The sequence below is a fragment of the Heliconius melpomene genome, chromosome 11 (genome assembly GCF_056956725.1).
Source record: "Heliconius melpomene rosina isolate 202511_hmr_F chromosome 11, ASM5695672v1, whole genome shotgun sequence".
Classification (NCBI taxonomy): domain Eukaryota; kingdom Metazoa; phylum Arthropoda; class Insecta; order Lepidoptera; family Nymphalidae; genus Heliconius; species Heliconius melpomene.
Window position 1 is genome coordinate 2,263,858 of NC_140399.1, and position 16,397 is coordinate 2,280,254.

The 16,397-nt window shown below is 34.3% G+C and overlaps 2 protein-coding genes across 2 annotated transcripts; both read right to left on the bottom strand.

The window, feature by feature from the left end:
- Positions 1–195: 195 nt before the first annotated feature.
- Positions 196–3,778, bottom strand: LOC146534302 (protein lifeguard 4-like). Its single transcript, XM_085192748.1, has 5 exons — positions 3,564–3,778; positions 2,956–3,119; positions 2,307–2,412; positions 1,411–1,562; positions 196–1,122 (listed from the first exon to the last, which is right to left on the bottom strand). Exons 1-5 carry the CDS (start codon positions 3,630–3,632, stop codon positions 870–872), a joined length of 744 nt encoding a protein of 247 aa, XP_085048874.1. The 5' UTR covers positions 3,633–3,778; the 3' UTR covers positions 196–869.
- A 10,823-nt stretch (positions 3,779–14,601) lies between these two features.
- LOC146534303 (uncharacterized) lies at positions 14,602–16,134 on the bottom strand. The gene has a single exon (XM_085193264.1). It carries the CDS (start codon positions 16,039–16,041, stop codon positions 14,602–14,604), a length of 1,440 nt encoding a protein of 479 aa, XP_085049390.1. The 5' UTR covers positions 16,042–16,134.
- Between the last annotated feature and the right edge of the window lie 263 nt (positions 16,135–16,397).

Below are 16,397 nucleotides of genomic sequence, written 5' to 3' on the forward strand. Positions count from 1 at the left end.
ACCAGAGCGAGAATATGAGAATAATAAAAATGATATTCCATTCAACTGAGTGAGAATCGAACCCACAACCGTCGCGTTTTAATTACGCACGTATTTAAATACTAGCCATATTAAATTTTAAAAATATATTTTGTCAAATAGAATTCGTAACTTTATTTAATACAGAGTAGATAAGTATAGAGAAATCAAACACAATTTTGAACAAATAAATAGAATTTATTAACCATATTTACAAACGTGAACAAATAAAGGCACTACAAGAACGCAATAGTGTAGCAAGCTTTATTTTTTTTATATAAAAATCGATAATAAAAATTGAGGCTAATAATAAGTAAAATATTTTTTTTATCACACAATGTGCAAGGAATGATTTGTGTCTTTGTTTTCTTTTCCCTCAATTATAAGTAGGAGAAAGTGTTTTTAAATAAAATAATCATTAAAGTAAGAAGTTGTGTTTATAATAGCATTAGACGTAACCTTTAAGTACGACATATGTGTCAAAGAGAAATCATAGGAATATTTATATTCATATACTTGAAATTGAAAAAATATTTACTTATCTGAAATCTTTTCAAAGTAATATAATAAAATATAGTAATACTAAAGTAAGGCTCATTTCATTTAAATAAAAAAAAAATACTGTCAAATAATACATAGTCAAATAAACATCATAATTTTTAATACATATTTAAATAATATCACAAATGACAAAGAATTTTCAAATAAAGATAAATCACTTGCAAAATACATATGCATCTATTTAAAACAATACAATCAATGTGCTATAAAGATTCTAACAGTGTTGCCACACTCTGAAGAAAAATTACTACTTTAATAATTTTGAATGAATATTTTTTTGTGCTGGCAACTTAATTTCTGTTTAATTCGTTCAAAATGCGTAAAATATACAAGAATAAGTTCAAAATATCCATATACAAGTTAATTGTAGCTAAAATGTACTCTTCTGGGGAGAGTGTTGTCATCATCTGTTGTGTGTCGAAAATTAAGAAGAAACCGAAGAAAATTGCGCCCACAAATGACAATGCGACTTCAAAAGCCGAGCTTTGTACGAATATTTGGATTATACCACCCACTATGAGGACACTGAGGCCGGCAATAAGTCTGGAATTTTAAAAAAATTGTATTATTCATTATGTATTCCATACAAGTATCCCACATAAAGCAGGATAGAAAGAAGTAACGCAATGTTAATTACACTGCAAGAACACTCCATTCTATAATTAACCCCAAATTTTCAATTTGCATGTGAGCAGAACTCAACGCCACGCTTCGCCGTGTTCCCAGAACGCATTTATTCCCATTTCACAAGTGGAAATAGAACCCGCCACCACCACATTTACAGTCACTAGCTAGTAAAATATATTAAAAATATATAAAAACTCAACTTACCCATATCCAACAAACGAGAAGTCACGTTTCGTATTCAATGTGTACAACGTAAGAGACAGTACCACGGCAAAGGTCAAAGCCAACGCTTGCAGCACAACAAACTTGTCACAATACGATACTACCACTCCCACAGTGAACGCTTGAACTGCAGTCTGTAAATAAAATTTTTTTTTTTTTTCCTCTTTCTAAATAAAAATGGAATTAAATATGTTAAATGACATATATTAAGGCCGTCGTGGCGCAGTGGCAACGGTTGCCCCTTAGGGGAAAGAAATATTATATATTTATATCCTCATCCTAGTAACAAGGCATAATGCAGCATTAAGTTCCCCCACTTGACAAGCAATACCAAAATTAGGTGGAATGTGGGGGACAATACATGAAAATGAGAGTGTTATACTGTACATATATCTGATCTTTGTGGGTTTGACTCCCACTCAGAGGAAAGATTGTATTTAAACTATTTCATTATTTTGTTTTATTATTCATTTATTATATCATTTAACATTGAAAGGATTTAAATCTGAACCTGAAATTATTCTGGATCTGTATAAGACCTTTAATTGAATGCTAATGCATGCATATGTGCATAAGGTAATCCTTATGCACATATATATACATATATGTTCTACTATTATAATTATATTAAAGTAGTAGGATCACTTTAAATTAGGTTAGCTACATTTGTTATCTCAATACCCTTAAAGAATCAAGTATGTGATTTACATTTAGAAAATAGCAGTGGAAAGTATTATTTACTAAATAGTTAATAAGTTGAAAGCTATTACAAGGTTGTTTCCTTTAAGGTTAAAATGCGAAAAGACACATTTTCCTCAACAAATTATATTAAATGTTTTTCCCATACTCAGGTAATATGTGAATCATGTTATACTTACAAATGCGGCCAAAAGATACAAGTTAGTGGGATGGTCTCGTCTCTTTATGATCAGAGCAAACAGAGTGACCATGCTCACTATGAATGCTATGAAGACCAACCAGTCACTGAAACATTGAAATTAGGAATATATTATGATATATTAAAAATACATGATTTTAAAGGATATATTGTGAGCAATTTGATTTAGTTTCCATATCTTGTATATAGTGTTTGAGCCATAGTGTGTTGAGTGCCAAAACTCAAGGTAATAATAATGTAAATGCTTTGAAATGTAATTTCTATGTACATCCCCATATTTTATTGCATAATTCATGCAACATACAACAGAGTATGAAAAGTAAACAAAAATACTAAAATCATGAGGCTATACTGGTGCAGTGGTACAGAGACTGACTGTTAACGCTATGGATATTGGCTCAATCTCTACTCGGAACAAAGAATGGTTTTAATTTTTTTTGTTTGGTAACATAAGCTGCAGCATTGTGCTCCTCAACTCATCATGCAATGTCTCTAAATTTATACAGAAAGTCAAAAACAGATGGTCTCAACGTTAGGTTTTCTCTCCATACCTTATTACACATGACATATAGTTTGAAGCTGAATCATAATTTTTTTAATGTATCTATCATATTCAAAGTATTTCTTACTTTGAATGTATAAACCCTTGAACAGGCTTCACAAGCATAAATACACTGGCTATTGCAACAGTAGCCAGGAGTTGTACACTCAGTAGTCCATACACCTTCCTGATGAAAGCCAAGCGAATCTCTTTATCTGCATTCATTACATTGTTCCTGTATGCAAAATCATCCTGAAAAAAATATTTTTGATTTTTTTATGTTAATTGGGTAAAGGAAATTGCGAAGGGCTTTATTTTCTTCAAGTTATTGATTATTTCAGGAATGTTTATTGAAGTTATTTAAATTATAAAACAGATTTAACAGATTAACATAGAAAAGATCCACATGTTTCTTTAAAATTTGAGATAAATGTATTACTCACATAGATAGATATGATAATATCTTATCATTTGAATAGACGGAAATAGTTGATTACGGATAACATTGATTTTAAATATAAATGTAGATAAATAGTAAAAACATTTGTTTTTTAACTTGTCTCCATCACAAATACATAACGTATCTTGCTGTGATAGTTATATTTATAATAGATAAAAGAAAAACCTAGTTTAAATAAAATGAAGGCCATGACAAATTACACCATATACATTGAAGTGAAAAACATAATATAATACCTCCATATTACTCTCTTTTCCTCCCATCTCGCAATCCTCCTGAGCATACATTAGTGGTATGCTGGCCATTTTGATCACTATTAAATAAAGCCACGGATAATCAAAATTTAATTACCACTTTAAATTAACAAAAATACGTAGTTTATTTAATAAATCCTACTAAACAAAAATTGATAGTGAAAGTGACGTACACAATTGCTTTGACAGATATATAATGTGACATTTTATTCTTTAAGCATAAACAAATTACAGATAAGAAATTTCATAGTTCATATATCCAAAAATAATAAAACAGTATTATTCTAACAGTATACAGTAACAACTTTCGTTAAATTATAAACCTTAATATTTTAATATTTTATTGGGAATAATATTAGAAATGACATTTATTAGCTATATGCGTTTACGGTCATATTGCGAGCAAATACAACCAGTATTTTTTCATTATACATACATTATTAATTATAATAATTAACTGTTCTTATAGTGACATTGCTATATTACATTCGTAGGTGCTTGTAATTTATCAGGATGTAGAGGGACATCTCTACACCCTGATAAGCATGATAAGCATGGTTTTAATACCCTGCCAGACATGACAAAGCATAACGTAATATCTTATATTATTCCCAAAAAAATATAAAAAAAATAAGCTTTACAATTTAAAGAGAGTTAGGTACTATTCTTTGCACCTTATTTACCTAATAACCACCAAAGCAACAACCGTCCAAACTCCATATTCCCGAATATTACTTGTCGTTACCTGTGTTAGGTGCATGTGCACAGGAATTTTTAGGTTTTATAACGTAAAGAACATCTATTTGCCTTTGATAACCCCTCTATTATAAAATATTATTAAATGAAATGATCATCATCGAATTTAATAATAATAACTTATTACTTCATATAAATAAAGTTAGGAGGTTAAATTAGTGTACCTTATACGTTAATATTTTGATGGTCCAAAAATAAGTAGTTTAGCCCTATTAGCAAATGTAATAGTTATGATGAAATTAAATTAAATAGAATTGTAATTCCACACAAAAACCGAATGAGTTTTTTCCGTTTAGCGTTTACAAGAATTTTCTTTGTTTATTATTTTAAAATATTCTCATACAGAAAGTTGTTTTGAAACCATAGTTCATATTCGGATATATTTGAGTAGTTCTAGTAGTAGTACCTACTAGGTAACAAACAGTTTCTATATGATTCTCTTTATTTTCCTTCAGCCCCATATCGATTGTCCGAGGCCGTAGGGCGTTGCCGCGAAAAGTAAATTTGCACTTACCACTTTATTGACAGCGTGCCCTGATTCAATAGTAGCCTCCACGTTATTTACTTAAGTAAAAATGTAGACTGAGTGTGTCTTAGATCACTGATTGTATGTTCTTATAAACGAAAATCATTCATTACATTTATAATACAGAAGTTTCCATCGTTGCGCAGTGATAATCGTTTGGGATGTGGGTTCCAGTCTCATTCCGTTCACTCCTGAGTCCTGGGAAGGTTGAGAATTTGATTTTTATTAAGTATCTAACTCTCTGTTTCTCAAAGTAGGTAGAGGGAACCTAATGTTATTGAATATTAAGTTCCCCACGTATCGTTCAATTTTTAGGTATGGTGATTAGCGGAACTAAGCATCGAGCTTGGTCTGGCTACCAGAGCAAGGAAATGTAAATAATTCATTCCTCCGAGGAATCGAACCCACGCACCCACCAGTTCCATATTGTGCCGCTGCGTCACCATGAACCTCAATTTCTATTTGATGTAAATATTTTTTTATCTGATAAGATAAAATGCGACGATATATCCTCCCACAGAACCCACGATTTCTGTATTTAGCATTAACCGAAATCAGAGTAATCTTTTAGTTAATTTATCTCGTAGTCAATTTATTGCTATACGATATAAGTAATTTTATTTAGCTTCACTTGTATCCTGGGAACCTAGTGTTAAGACACTCCGTTCCCCTTTTCCCGCCGAAATCCGGAGGCACTGCGTGTTGAGTGGCAGAACTTAACGCAGCGTTTTGCCTCGACACCAGAGCGAAGAAAAAAATATTTTCATATTAAATATTTCATTTCTTCGAGTGGAAATCGAACTCACAACGTAATTATACATAATTTACAAATATATTTTTAAAAGTCATCACATCTATTAATGGCGTACATAATTTTTATGAGCAATAAAATTTTAGTGTCATCGAGAGCGTAAAGGTCGGAGGTAATTACATTTTTTATAGTGACTTCTAGTGCATTAGCGGTTAGGGGTTATCGAGGAAAATAATACATAGAGAAATAATAAGGTTAATACAGTACTTAACATTGGGTAAGAATCTTCGGGTCAATGTTTTTAACACAATAATAGGTAGTTTATTTAATGCCCACTCAGGAATTTTTATGTAATCGCTATGGTAACGGCAAAGCGCGGCGTTAAGTTCCGCTACTCAACACGCAATGCCTCTAGAATTCGGCGGAAAGTGGAAAACTTAACTCCCATTAAAACACTTCCGTTCTCCACTATCGGAGTACAGAGTATGTTAACACTAGATTCGCAAGTTAATTCTGTCTACTGTGCTATGTGCGAGATACAACGTAAAGAAAAACATAAACGGACAAGTTAGAGTCGGGCTCACCCATCGAGGGTTCCGTACAAGAATTGGTCATAAAAATGAATAAAATATGCACGCCAAGCATAAATGGAAGTGGTCGAGAGTTTTTGGACATCATGAGTCACAATTCCTGCCTAGATATTATTTGATCAAACGAGCAAAACCACTGTAAGCTACTAGTAAGAAATAAGTGAATAGTAAATAAAAAAATCATTACTTTAACTTTAAAAATATATAATATATGTATAACAGTGGTAACCCTCCAAAATACTGCATTGCTACTTAAGTCAAATTATTTTGATGTAGCGTGCACCTTCTGCAATTTTTAGACGTTTAATTCAAACATTTAATTTCCTAGATATTTTATATTTATCTTCTTTATGTAAATAATTATGTTTTTTTTATTATTTTAGCTCCACGCTTAGTACGGTAGGAAGCGGCAACCTGGGAACCTAGTGTTAAGACACTCAGTTCCCATTGTGACACTTTTGTTCCTCCCTTGCCGCCGAATTCTGGAGACATTGCGAGTTGAATTACCAGAGAGAGAAAATAAAAATAATAGAATCTTATTTCCCTCGAGTGGGAATCGAACACACTTCCATCGCCTTTACAGTCTTACTAAATAGAAATTAAAATATAACATTAGATTCAATTACATATACTGATTTATTTATTCTCTTTCTTCTATACCTACTGCAATAAGAAAATATTAAATTTAACTCTAAAGGTGACAAAGCCAGAAATTTAAATAACGCGTTTCAAAGCTCAACCATTCGTGACAAGCATCAAGAGACGGTTGTCGTGGCTTGAATTCTATTAGGACACCATCGTGGCATAGTTAAGAAATGTCCCAATTTTTAAATAAATTTAAATAGAGGTTAATATTTATATTTAAAAAAAATCTCGTCTGCTTAAGCAACGCTCGGCGTTGAGTTACGCCACTATGTACTGGAAGACTGAATATGTGAAACACTTGATTTTTTCCAAAAACCATGTTAAATGCGGCGTTGAGGTCTGCTACTCATCACGTATACCTCCAGAATTCGGCGGAAAGTGGGGAGTGGAGTGTCTTAACACTAGGTTCCCTCTGCCTACCCTATCACATGCGGGATACAGAGTGAAGCTGAAAAAAAAACTACTTTAAATGTCTACAATGATGTCTACAAAAATTACGATAAAAAAAACCATTCGCTGTCGCGAATTCGGCGACGTCTCAAGAAATTTAATTATAACAGAATTCCCACGAAAATTTCCCTCATAAAGATGTTTAAGATAAAAGAGTTTAGGAGGCTTGCGGGGCATATTCCGGCAACACTCGACTTCGCGTCCTTGTAACTAATGCCTTAAAGTGCCGAAATGAGGAAACTTCCTGAGGGATCTTATAAATGGCGGAACTTCTGCCAATTAATGGGATGTAAGTCAACACGTAATTAGTCATTATTCTTTGAATTTTTCTTAAGAATTTAATATTTTTTTGACTGGTTTTTACGGACATCTGTGATAAATAGGTAATAGCAGAAGTAATATATGTTTTCGCAACTTTCGTATCATTTTATATTCTTTTGGATCTCAACATCTTATTCAATTTATACAAACCATTAGAAATTAGAAACATAAATATTTTTTTTACTGGGATTCGAATTAACAGGATCGATTATATATGTGCTATATCTCAACTATACCACCATAGCGTTCACTAAATATAATTTCTTATAATATTTTTATCACGACATCGGACGTCAAATTTTTATACGAAGAAATGATTATATTTTAAAAAATTTCAGTACTCAATATCTCTAGAACTAAGCAAGAAGTAAAGAAAGGAGTGTATTAACATAAGGCTCTTTCTGTTTTTCATTGTAATAAATATTTTAATTAAAACAAATTATTTAGTTTATTTTGGCGTTGAGTTCAGCAAAAAGTGGGGAAGTGGAGTGTCCTAACACTACGCTTAATTTGCCTACTGAATCTGATAAATTTGGGATACAGCTTAAAGCTAAAAATAATAATAATAATTTATTTAACGTATAATTAAAGAATAGCAGCGCCCACGTTAAGCAAAGAATGCAGGGTGATATTTATCTGTAATGGAAAATGTACCAATTCGTCGCGTCGCCTTTGCGAAACGAAATGAATGGAGATTTCATTTCGCAGTCATTTTTAGCTAAATTAAATTTTCATACTACCCACTTTAATTGGTACGGGAAATAAATTGTTAGAAATTGTATGCAGGCAGGTGCAACTTGACTGAATTAATTTTGCGAATGGTATAAGGTAATTGGTCTGTTTAAAATATGGTATTTCGATAGTTTTGGTAATTCTGATAGCTATGGGTGCTATAGCTGATTTTGGTAATTCAAAAAAAACAAATTCTGGGCATACCAGCGTAGGCAGAGGGAATTTAGTGTTGAGCCAATAGGTTCCCGCTGTGGAAAAAACGGTGAAGTTGCATATGAGTGTATTGGGGACGTCGTAGCGTTGGTGTACAAGAGGGTGACTGATAGTAACGCGACGGTTGTGAGTTCGATCCCGTAGGTGCCCGTGTGTTCGATCGAGGGAATGATTTATTATTTTATTAATATTTATAATATTTATTTCTTTGCCTTGGCAGTAAGACAATTGCCCGGCGTTGCAATGCCTCGAAAATTTTCCCTTTACTCTGCTATATGCGGGATAGAGCGTGAAGCTAAAAAAGAATATAATATTAAATGCGTGATAAGTTTAATAAAGAAATAAAATAAACTGTTACTTTTAGATGTCGCAATGCGTCTGCGATCGCATCCGCCCTGCGCAAATTAGTTTCGATAATAAACTAGACTTGGCGTTATAAACCATTCAATCTGGTACAGTTAATAGTAAAGTATTAATATATTTTTTTCTTTTCTTTGCAGGCTAGGTAAGGAACCTAGTGTTACGACACTCCGTTCCCGATAAGACATTTCTGTTCTCCTTTCTTTTTCGAATTCTGAAGGCATTGCGTGTTGACTAGCGAAACTCAACACCGCGGTTTGCTTCGGTACCAGAGCGAGTAAATGAAAACAATAAATATTCAATTTCCTTGAGTGAGAATCAAACTCACAACCTGTCACGTTTACAGCCACATAGATGTTCCCCTGCGCCACGACTGGTTTCTACTCTACTATATTTTTGAAAATGAAAAATTACGACAGAATCGTTTCCTAAATATTTAATATTTCTATGTTTGTTGTCGAGGCAAAGCACGCCTTAGAGTTCCACCACTCAACACGCATGCTGAAAGACTTCGGCGAAAATGGAGAACGAGTTGTTTTAACACTATATTCCCTCTACAGATACAGCGTGTACTCAAAAAAAAAGAAAAAAAAGTCATTTCCTACTTCAAAATACATGAAAAAATTAAGAAAAACAATTTGCAACTAGCGCATTGGCATCTCAACCCCTACCGGCCAAATAGCGATGATCCATCATGGTATTCATACCGCATTCACATAAGGCTTTATTCGTTGGGCAAAAGCAAGGTAATGAAATACCTGAGCTCTTTAAAACTGGTCTGCTCACGTGGAACTAATAAATTTAATTTTGAAATCTCTCTGCTATTGTATCGAAGGTATTTTTGGATGCATTGTTCTATTATCTATAGCAAGCAGTTAAAATAACAGTTAAATGTTTGTTTGAGGAATAATGTTTTATCTACATTGAAATTAATTAATTTAAATTAAAATGTTGTGGGATATTAGTGTTGTAAAAAAAAGGCTAAGTGGGCGATGAGTTCCGCCATTCAATACGCAATGCCTTCAGAATTCGGCGGAAAATGGGAGATGGAGTGTCTTAACACTAGGTTTCCCTGCCTAACCTGCTGTGTGCAAAAAAAACATTCCGTTTACCAATTTTCGATACACTATGTATTGAGTGATGAAATTCTACAGATTTGAATCAGAGCGAGGATGAGAAAATAATTAATTCTTCTTAGTGAGAATCCACAACAGCATTTCTTACAGTCCTGAACAGTACAGTCCGTATTACTGCCTTTAATTTACCTTAAACAGGCTACAACCAAAATGGACATTTCTATCTATTCTGTACATACTGTTAAGTTTTTTTTACTTTGAAAGGTCTATAGGTGAACTTATCTAAATATATAAAGTAAGTTGTCCGCAGTATTATCTCTTGGAGCTCTTCCAACACACCTCTACAGTAATAAGCAGTTGCGAATATTGAATGAGATTTGGTATATTTCCAGAAATATCTTGATATTCAGTTTTTTTTCTTTTTTGTAATAAAATCAATTTGGTTTATATATTTTTAAATATTACATATATTACAAATACGTAAATAGATATAATATTTTAAATATTACATATATGAGGAGTTTAGAGGAGTACCTAGGACTTGCAGCACAGGTGTAGCCTTAAAGGCCCTTCCACTGTCCAAACCTCATTCTCGACCAAAACGCGCACGCCTTCCCCTTCTATAAGTGTATAGCTTTAACTAAATAATAATAATAAAATAATAACCAAACCAATAAGTTGTTGTTACCAAATTATTATTATTTTTATTTATTTTTAGTGTGTTAACTTAGCGTTGAGATACACCGCTCCCATTAAGTCACTTCCGTTCCCCACTTTCCGCCGAAATCTGGAAGTATTGTGTGTTGAGTGGTGGAATTCAACGTTGAGTTTTGCCGCGTTATGAGAGTAAGGAAATGGAAATATTAAATCTTTTATTTTCCTCGATTGGGAATCAAACCGAGAACCTGTCGCCTTCAAGGTCGCACGCTTGTGCCCCTGTACCACGACCTTAAATTAATAATGAAAATCAATATTTTCGAAATCTGCTAAAAATATGCTTGTCGTAATCGTTGTTGTTATGAAATGCAAAAAGAATTAGACGTTGCAATTAGAGCGAGCTTTAGATTTTAATTAAAAACTAGGGCTTTGATATAAAGTTATAGGGATTTTATTTTATTTTTTATTAAATTACAGCAAGCAACGCTAAGGATTTGTTTTAATAATTATTTTCATGTTTTAAATAAAATAAATTGTGATTTTTAAATATTTTGATGTTTGTGTTTTTATAACATTGACAATCCAAACGCGGCTTCGTCCGCTTAAATGTATTATTATTATATTATATCTAAATTATACAATGTCTTTATATAAATCGTTACGTTAATTTTAAAATTTGATCTAAATCTGTTCAGTAGTTTTTGCGTGAAAATTGCACAAACAACTTTTACGTATATAATATTAATTGGACAGAATTATATCTTTATACTTAAGAAAAATGACAATTTTCATTTAAATATAAATATCTACAAATGCATATATTATGTATACATAAAATATAATCGTCATATAATCGTAGACTCGTAGAGCTTCTACGGCGTAGCATTTCTTTGTAAAGTACTTAAAGAGTGGAGTTTAATTTCCGTCTTGGATAGAATTACTTGGAAATAACAATTTGATTTAAAATAAATTAACAAATATTTTTTACCATTATGCGGAGCGGATTAAACGGAAAGGGAAGGAAAGTGTCTTCATGAGAACGCAGTGTCTCAACACTAGGTTTTTATGTTCCCTTTGATTACCCTGCTTTGTGCAGGATAAAGCGTGTAGCTAAAATATAAAAAAAAAATTCAAAGGTTGGCACATATAAATTGTATTTGAATATCTATGATTAATTTAATATAATAGATCTATAAAATATTTTTAGTTAATTCACACTTCTATAAATAGTTAAAAATGTTTTATGCATATTTTTTATGTGATGCTAATGTTGAGAAGATAAATAAGTTGTAACAAGCTAGTAAATCAAAGACGTGCTTTCCAATTAACGTTTATTGCCAGACTAGCTATGCACAATTGCGTTTATCTAGTATTGCCAACACATCACCTTCACCCTAAATTAAAGACATATAACAATGAATACTTAAATTAATACTTACTTAAATTACAAATAATATTTAATAAAAACTTAAATTAATTACATATATTAATCAATTCAAAGCCGTAACGTTGGGGAGGTTTACGGTTTCTAATGGCCTTAGGTGATTCCCGTGAACATTGAGGAATATCGCTACTATTTTTATTACATGATGCATCGGGGCTCGGTGTTGGTAATTCTACCGATTGGTTCTTATCATCCGAACCGGGCGAGTCCGACGACTGAACCTCCTTTTGTTCGTGGACCACTTGACTGTCGGCCGTGCCGCCTTCCGCCACCACCTCTCTAGTCACAGCACCCCCCAAAGAACTACGACCGCTACTTACCCGTGATTGCCTTGCTACCGGCAGCTCATATCTGCGCTTCAATTGATCAACATGCCTATGTACGTCGGTTCCAAATTCCGATCTAATTGTGTAATCCGAACTACCTAATTTGCTCTCTACCCGTCCTGCCACCCATTTGTTAGGACCCCTATAATTTCTGTACCATACTGCATCATCTGGTGCCATCTGTCGGTGCGCTCCGCCTAATGCGTTCTCAATTCGAGCCTGTTGAGTATGAACACGCGCTTCCCGATCCGGTTTTAACACGTCTAATCTCATTCTTAATTTCCTACCTAGTAAAATCTTTGCAGGACTCTCATCCGTTGTATAGTGCTCTGTATTCCGATAAGATAACAAGAATCTACACAAAGCTGTGTCAGGATTTAATTTCTGTAACAGAGCTTTTTTAATAACACGTTTGCAAATTTTTACGGCATTTTCTGCAGCACCGTTAGAAGCTGGATGATAAGGTGCGGAGAATAATTGTTCAATACCATTACTACGTAGGAATGTTCGAAATTCATCACTCGAGAATAAGGTAGCGTTATCGCTGACTACTTGACGGGGAAGACCGAATCTCGCCCATATGTTTCTTAATACGGCTATCACGGCATGCGAAGTTGTCCGTGTCATATTTATAGCTTCGATCCACTTAGAACAAGAATCAACAATGATTAAATAATTTAAACCCGCTATAGGACCTAAAAAATCTAAGTGTAATCTTGACCAGGGTCGGTTAGGGTAAGGCCAGGAGTGTGGTGCCTGTTGGCGCGGTGCCTCCGCCACGGTGGCGCATACTTCGCAAGCACGGCACACTGCCTCCACCTGTTCATCCACTCCCGGCCACCAAACATAACTCCTAGCTAACGCTTTAGTTTTCACTATTCCCATGTGGGGTTCGTGTAATTCCCTCAGAACTCTGTCCCTGCAGTTAGAAGGTATTACTATCCTATGTCCCCATAAAATACACCCTAACTCGGTATATAATTCTTCTTTACGATTAAAAAACGGTTTTAATTCTTTTATGTCTACTTCGTGTGGCCACCCGTCTTGAATAAAACTCAAAACACGACTCAAAATCGGATCGGAGGAAGTCTCTTTTTTTAAAAGTCTATAATCTAACAGAAGAGCTTCGGTTGCAAAATGAAGGTATGTCTGTTCTGGTAATTCTTCAGTATTTACTGTGTTCTCCTTATGCGATCTAATCAAACGTGAGAGTACATCAGCTACGTTCCTACTCGTATTCACAAATTCTATTTTAAAATCATACGCTGACAATTTAATTGCCCACCTCTGTAAACGACTCGCAGCTGTACTCGGGATACCCATGTTAGGTCCAAATATGCTCACTAACGGCTTGTGATCGGTCTGTAGGGTAAATTTACGACCGTATAGATATTGATGAAACTTATCCACCGCAAATATAATAGCTAACGCCTCTTTATGTATTTGACTGTAATGTTTTTCCGCGCATGTGAGGACTCGTGACGCATACGCAACGACTCGTTCCCGTCCTCCCGATTCACGCTGTGCTAGAATGGCACCAATGCCGTGTTCGCTCGCGTCGCATGTGAGAATTGTTTCTAAATTCATGTCATAGTGTGCCAATACTTCGGTGCTACATAACATTTTTTTAACTCGTTCAAAAGCTATATTCTGACTTTTACCCCATATGAAATGTTTCCCCTTTTTGAGCAACCCATACAATGGACTTAAATACGAACTAAGATTTTTTAAAAATTTACCATCCCTAAAAAAGATTTAAGTTCACTAATGTTAGTAGGAGGCGGCATTGAAACAATAGCTTCTATTTTGTCTTTATCGACTTCAAGTCCGTTTTTACTTATTATAAAACCTAAATATTTGACTTCATTTGCAAGAAATTTACATTTATTGCGCTTAATTTTCAACCCGTTAGTTTCTAAAATGTGCAATACCTTATCTATGGTTTCTAAATGCGTTTTCAAGTCCTTATTTGTAATTAAAATATCGTCATAAAATATAAGCGTGTTAGGTATATTTTTTAAAAGATTTGACATGAATTTTTGAAAAATACCGGGACTCGAAGATAGCCCGTATACCAAACGTTTATATTTAAATAATCCACGATGCGTGTTTATGACCGTATAATCCCTAGATGACTCATCGAGCTCCAGCTGATTATACGCTTGTGAGAGATCTAGCTTTGTATACCAAACTTGCCCCGACAGTTTGCTTTATGTCTGGAAATTATAGAATTAACAATTTTATCTTTATCATAAACATTTGTTTTTAGAGAATTTACACACAATTTAGGTATTTCTATACCTAACTCGGCTAGCCATTGCCGCCCTAGTAAATTAGTTGTTCCATTATTAAAAATGTACAAATCTAACATTTTCGTTACATTTTTATACTTCACATTAACTTCTATATAACCTAATGGTTTTACAAGGGATCCGTCGTAAAAACTCAATTTGATACGGCACGGTTTTATCATAATATTATTAAAATGTTTATTATAAATATCAAAACTAATACACGACAACGGAGCTCCCGTATCTATTTCCATTTTTAAAAAAATATCATTAACTAAAATAGTGATATGTACCGGCTTGTATTGCGTTAGCGACATTTGATACATTGGCTCGTCGCCTTCTTCTTCACAGCATTCAAGGTCACTACTCTGTGCCCTATAGTGACTCCGTCCTACCTTTTCTGACGCTGCCTGCATCTTCAACGAGTCATCCTCAGATTGCGTCACCCAGTAGGTACTGGCCGACCTGCCATACGAATGGCCTCCGCGACCACGTGCGCTGGCGTCACCCCGCCCGCCGCGGCTCCCCGCGCTGTCCCGCCATTCTCCACGTGGCGTTAAAACGTTCTTATTTTTTAAAAGAAATGATTTTTCCGTTAATTGCACGGCCTGCTTCGCTTGTTGAGAATTTTCTAATATTTTTTTCTGACACATTCTGCGAAGATGACCAATTTGATGACAGTAACTACATTGGTATTCTTTATATTTACAGTTCCATTTTTTATGATTTGCATTTCCGCAAACTGTACATAAATTGATATTAATTTTATTTACGCCTTCTGACAATTCCGTAAAAATTCCAGTTTGCTCCACCGCTCCGGCGTCCCGTTCTGCTGCTTCAAGTGTTGTGGCTAACATAACTGCTTTTCCATAGTTCAAGTTTTCCTCTGCGAATAACCTCTGTCTCGTCATTTCGCTTTTTAAGCCACACACCAACTGGTCCCTTAAATTCTCCTCTAAGTCTGTTTTAAACCCACATAATCTTGATAGTTTTTTTAAATTTGCCACGTACTCCGCAATGGACTCCCCCGTCAACTGTCTCCGCTGTCTAAATCTATACCTCTCCGCCATTACTGAAGGCTTCGGCTGTAAATGTTCTTGCAGAAGATTTGTAGCTTCCGAATATTTTAACGCTGATGGTTTTAACGGACACGCTAAACTCGACAACAGCTCGTAGGCTGCCTCGCCCATTAACGATATAAGCGTTGGTAATTTTAATTCCTCCTTAATATTGTTTGCCACAAAATACATTTCCATTCTTTCTGTATATGCTAACCAGTTCCCGGTTGTTAAATTAAATTCACTGATTTTACCGACCGACATTTTTAATATATTAAACCGGTTTGTCCTCGTCGCCACTAGTAAATCAAAGACGTGCTTTCCAATTAACGTTTATTGCCAGACTAGCTATGCACAATTGCGTTTATCTAGTATTGCCAACACATCACAAGCGTATAAGAAATCGACGTAGGTTGATATGGCTTAGTGGTCAGAGCACTTGGACGGTTTCCAAGAGAGGTGGGTTGGAATCCTTTGTTGCTACGTTCAATTTTTTATACGTATTCTAAAAGGGAAGACCTTGGTTGACCTTCGCAAATACAGTATCAATGATACTGGAGAAAAGTTACGTAGAAGCATGATGCCCTCCCGGAGGACACATTAAGAGGTTGATGTCAGTG

What these genes read in the sequence shown, in the direction of transcription:
- LOC146534302 (XM_085192748.1), bottom strand. Translation starts at nt 3,632, where the DNA reads ATGGCCAGCATACCACTAATGTATGCTCAGGAGGATTGCGAGATGGGA. An exon ending in GAAAAGAGAGTAATATGGAG is followed by an intron (nt 3,120 to 3,563) that starts GTATTATATTAT and finishes TATTTTTTTCAG; the next exon opens with GATGATTTTGCATACAGGAA. An exon ending in TGTATCTTTTGGCCGCATTT is followed by an intron (nt 1,563 to 2,306) that starts GTAAGTATAACA and finishes TTTTATTTACAG; the next exon opens with ACTGCAGTTCAAGCGTTCAC.
- LOC146534303 (XM_085193264.1), bottom strand. Translation starts at nt 16,041, where the DNA reads ATGTCGGTCGGTAAAATCAGTGAATTTAATTTAACAACCGGGAACTGG.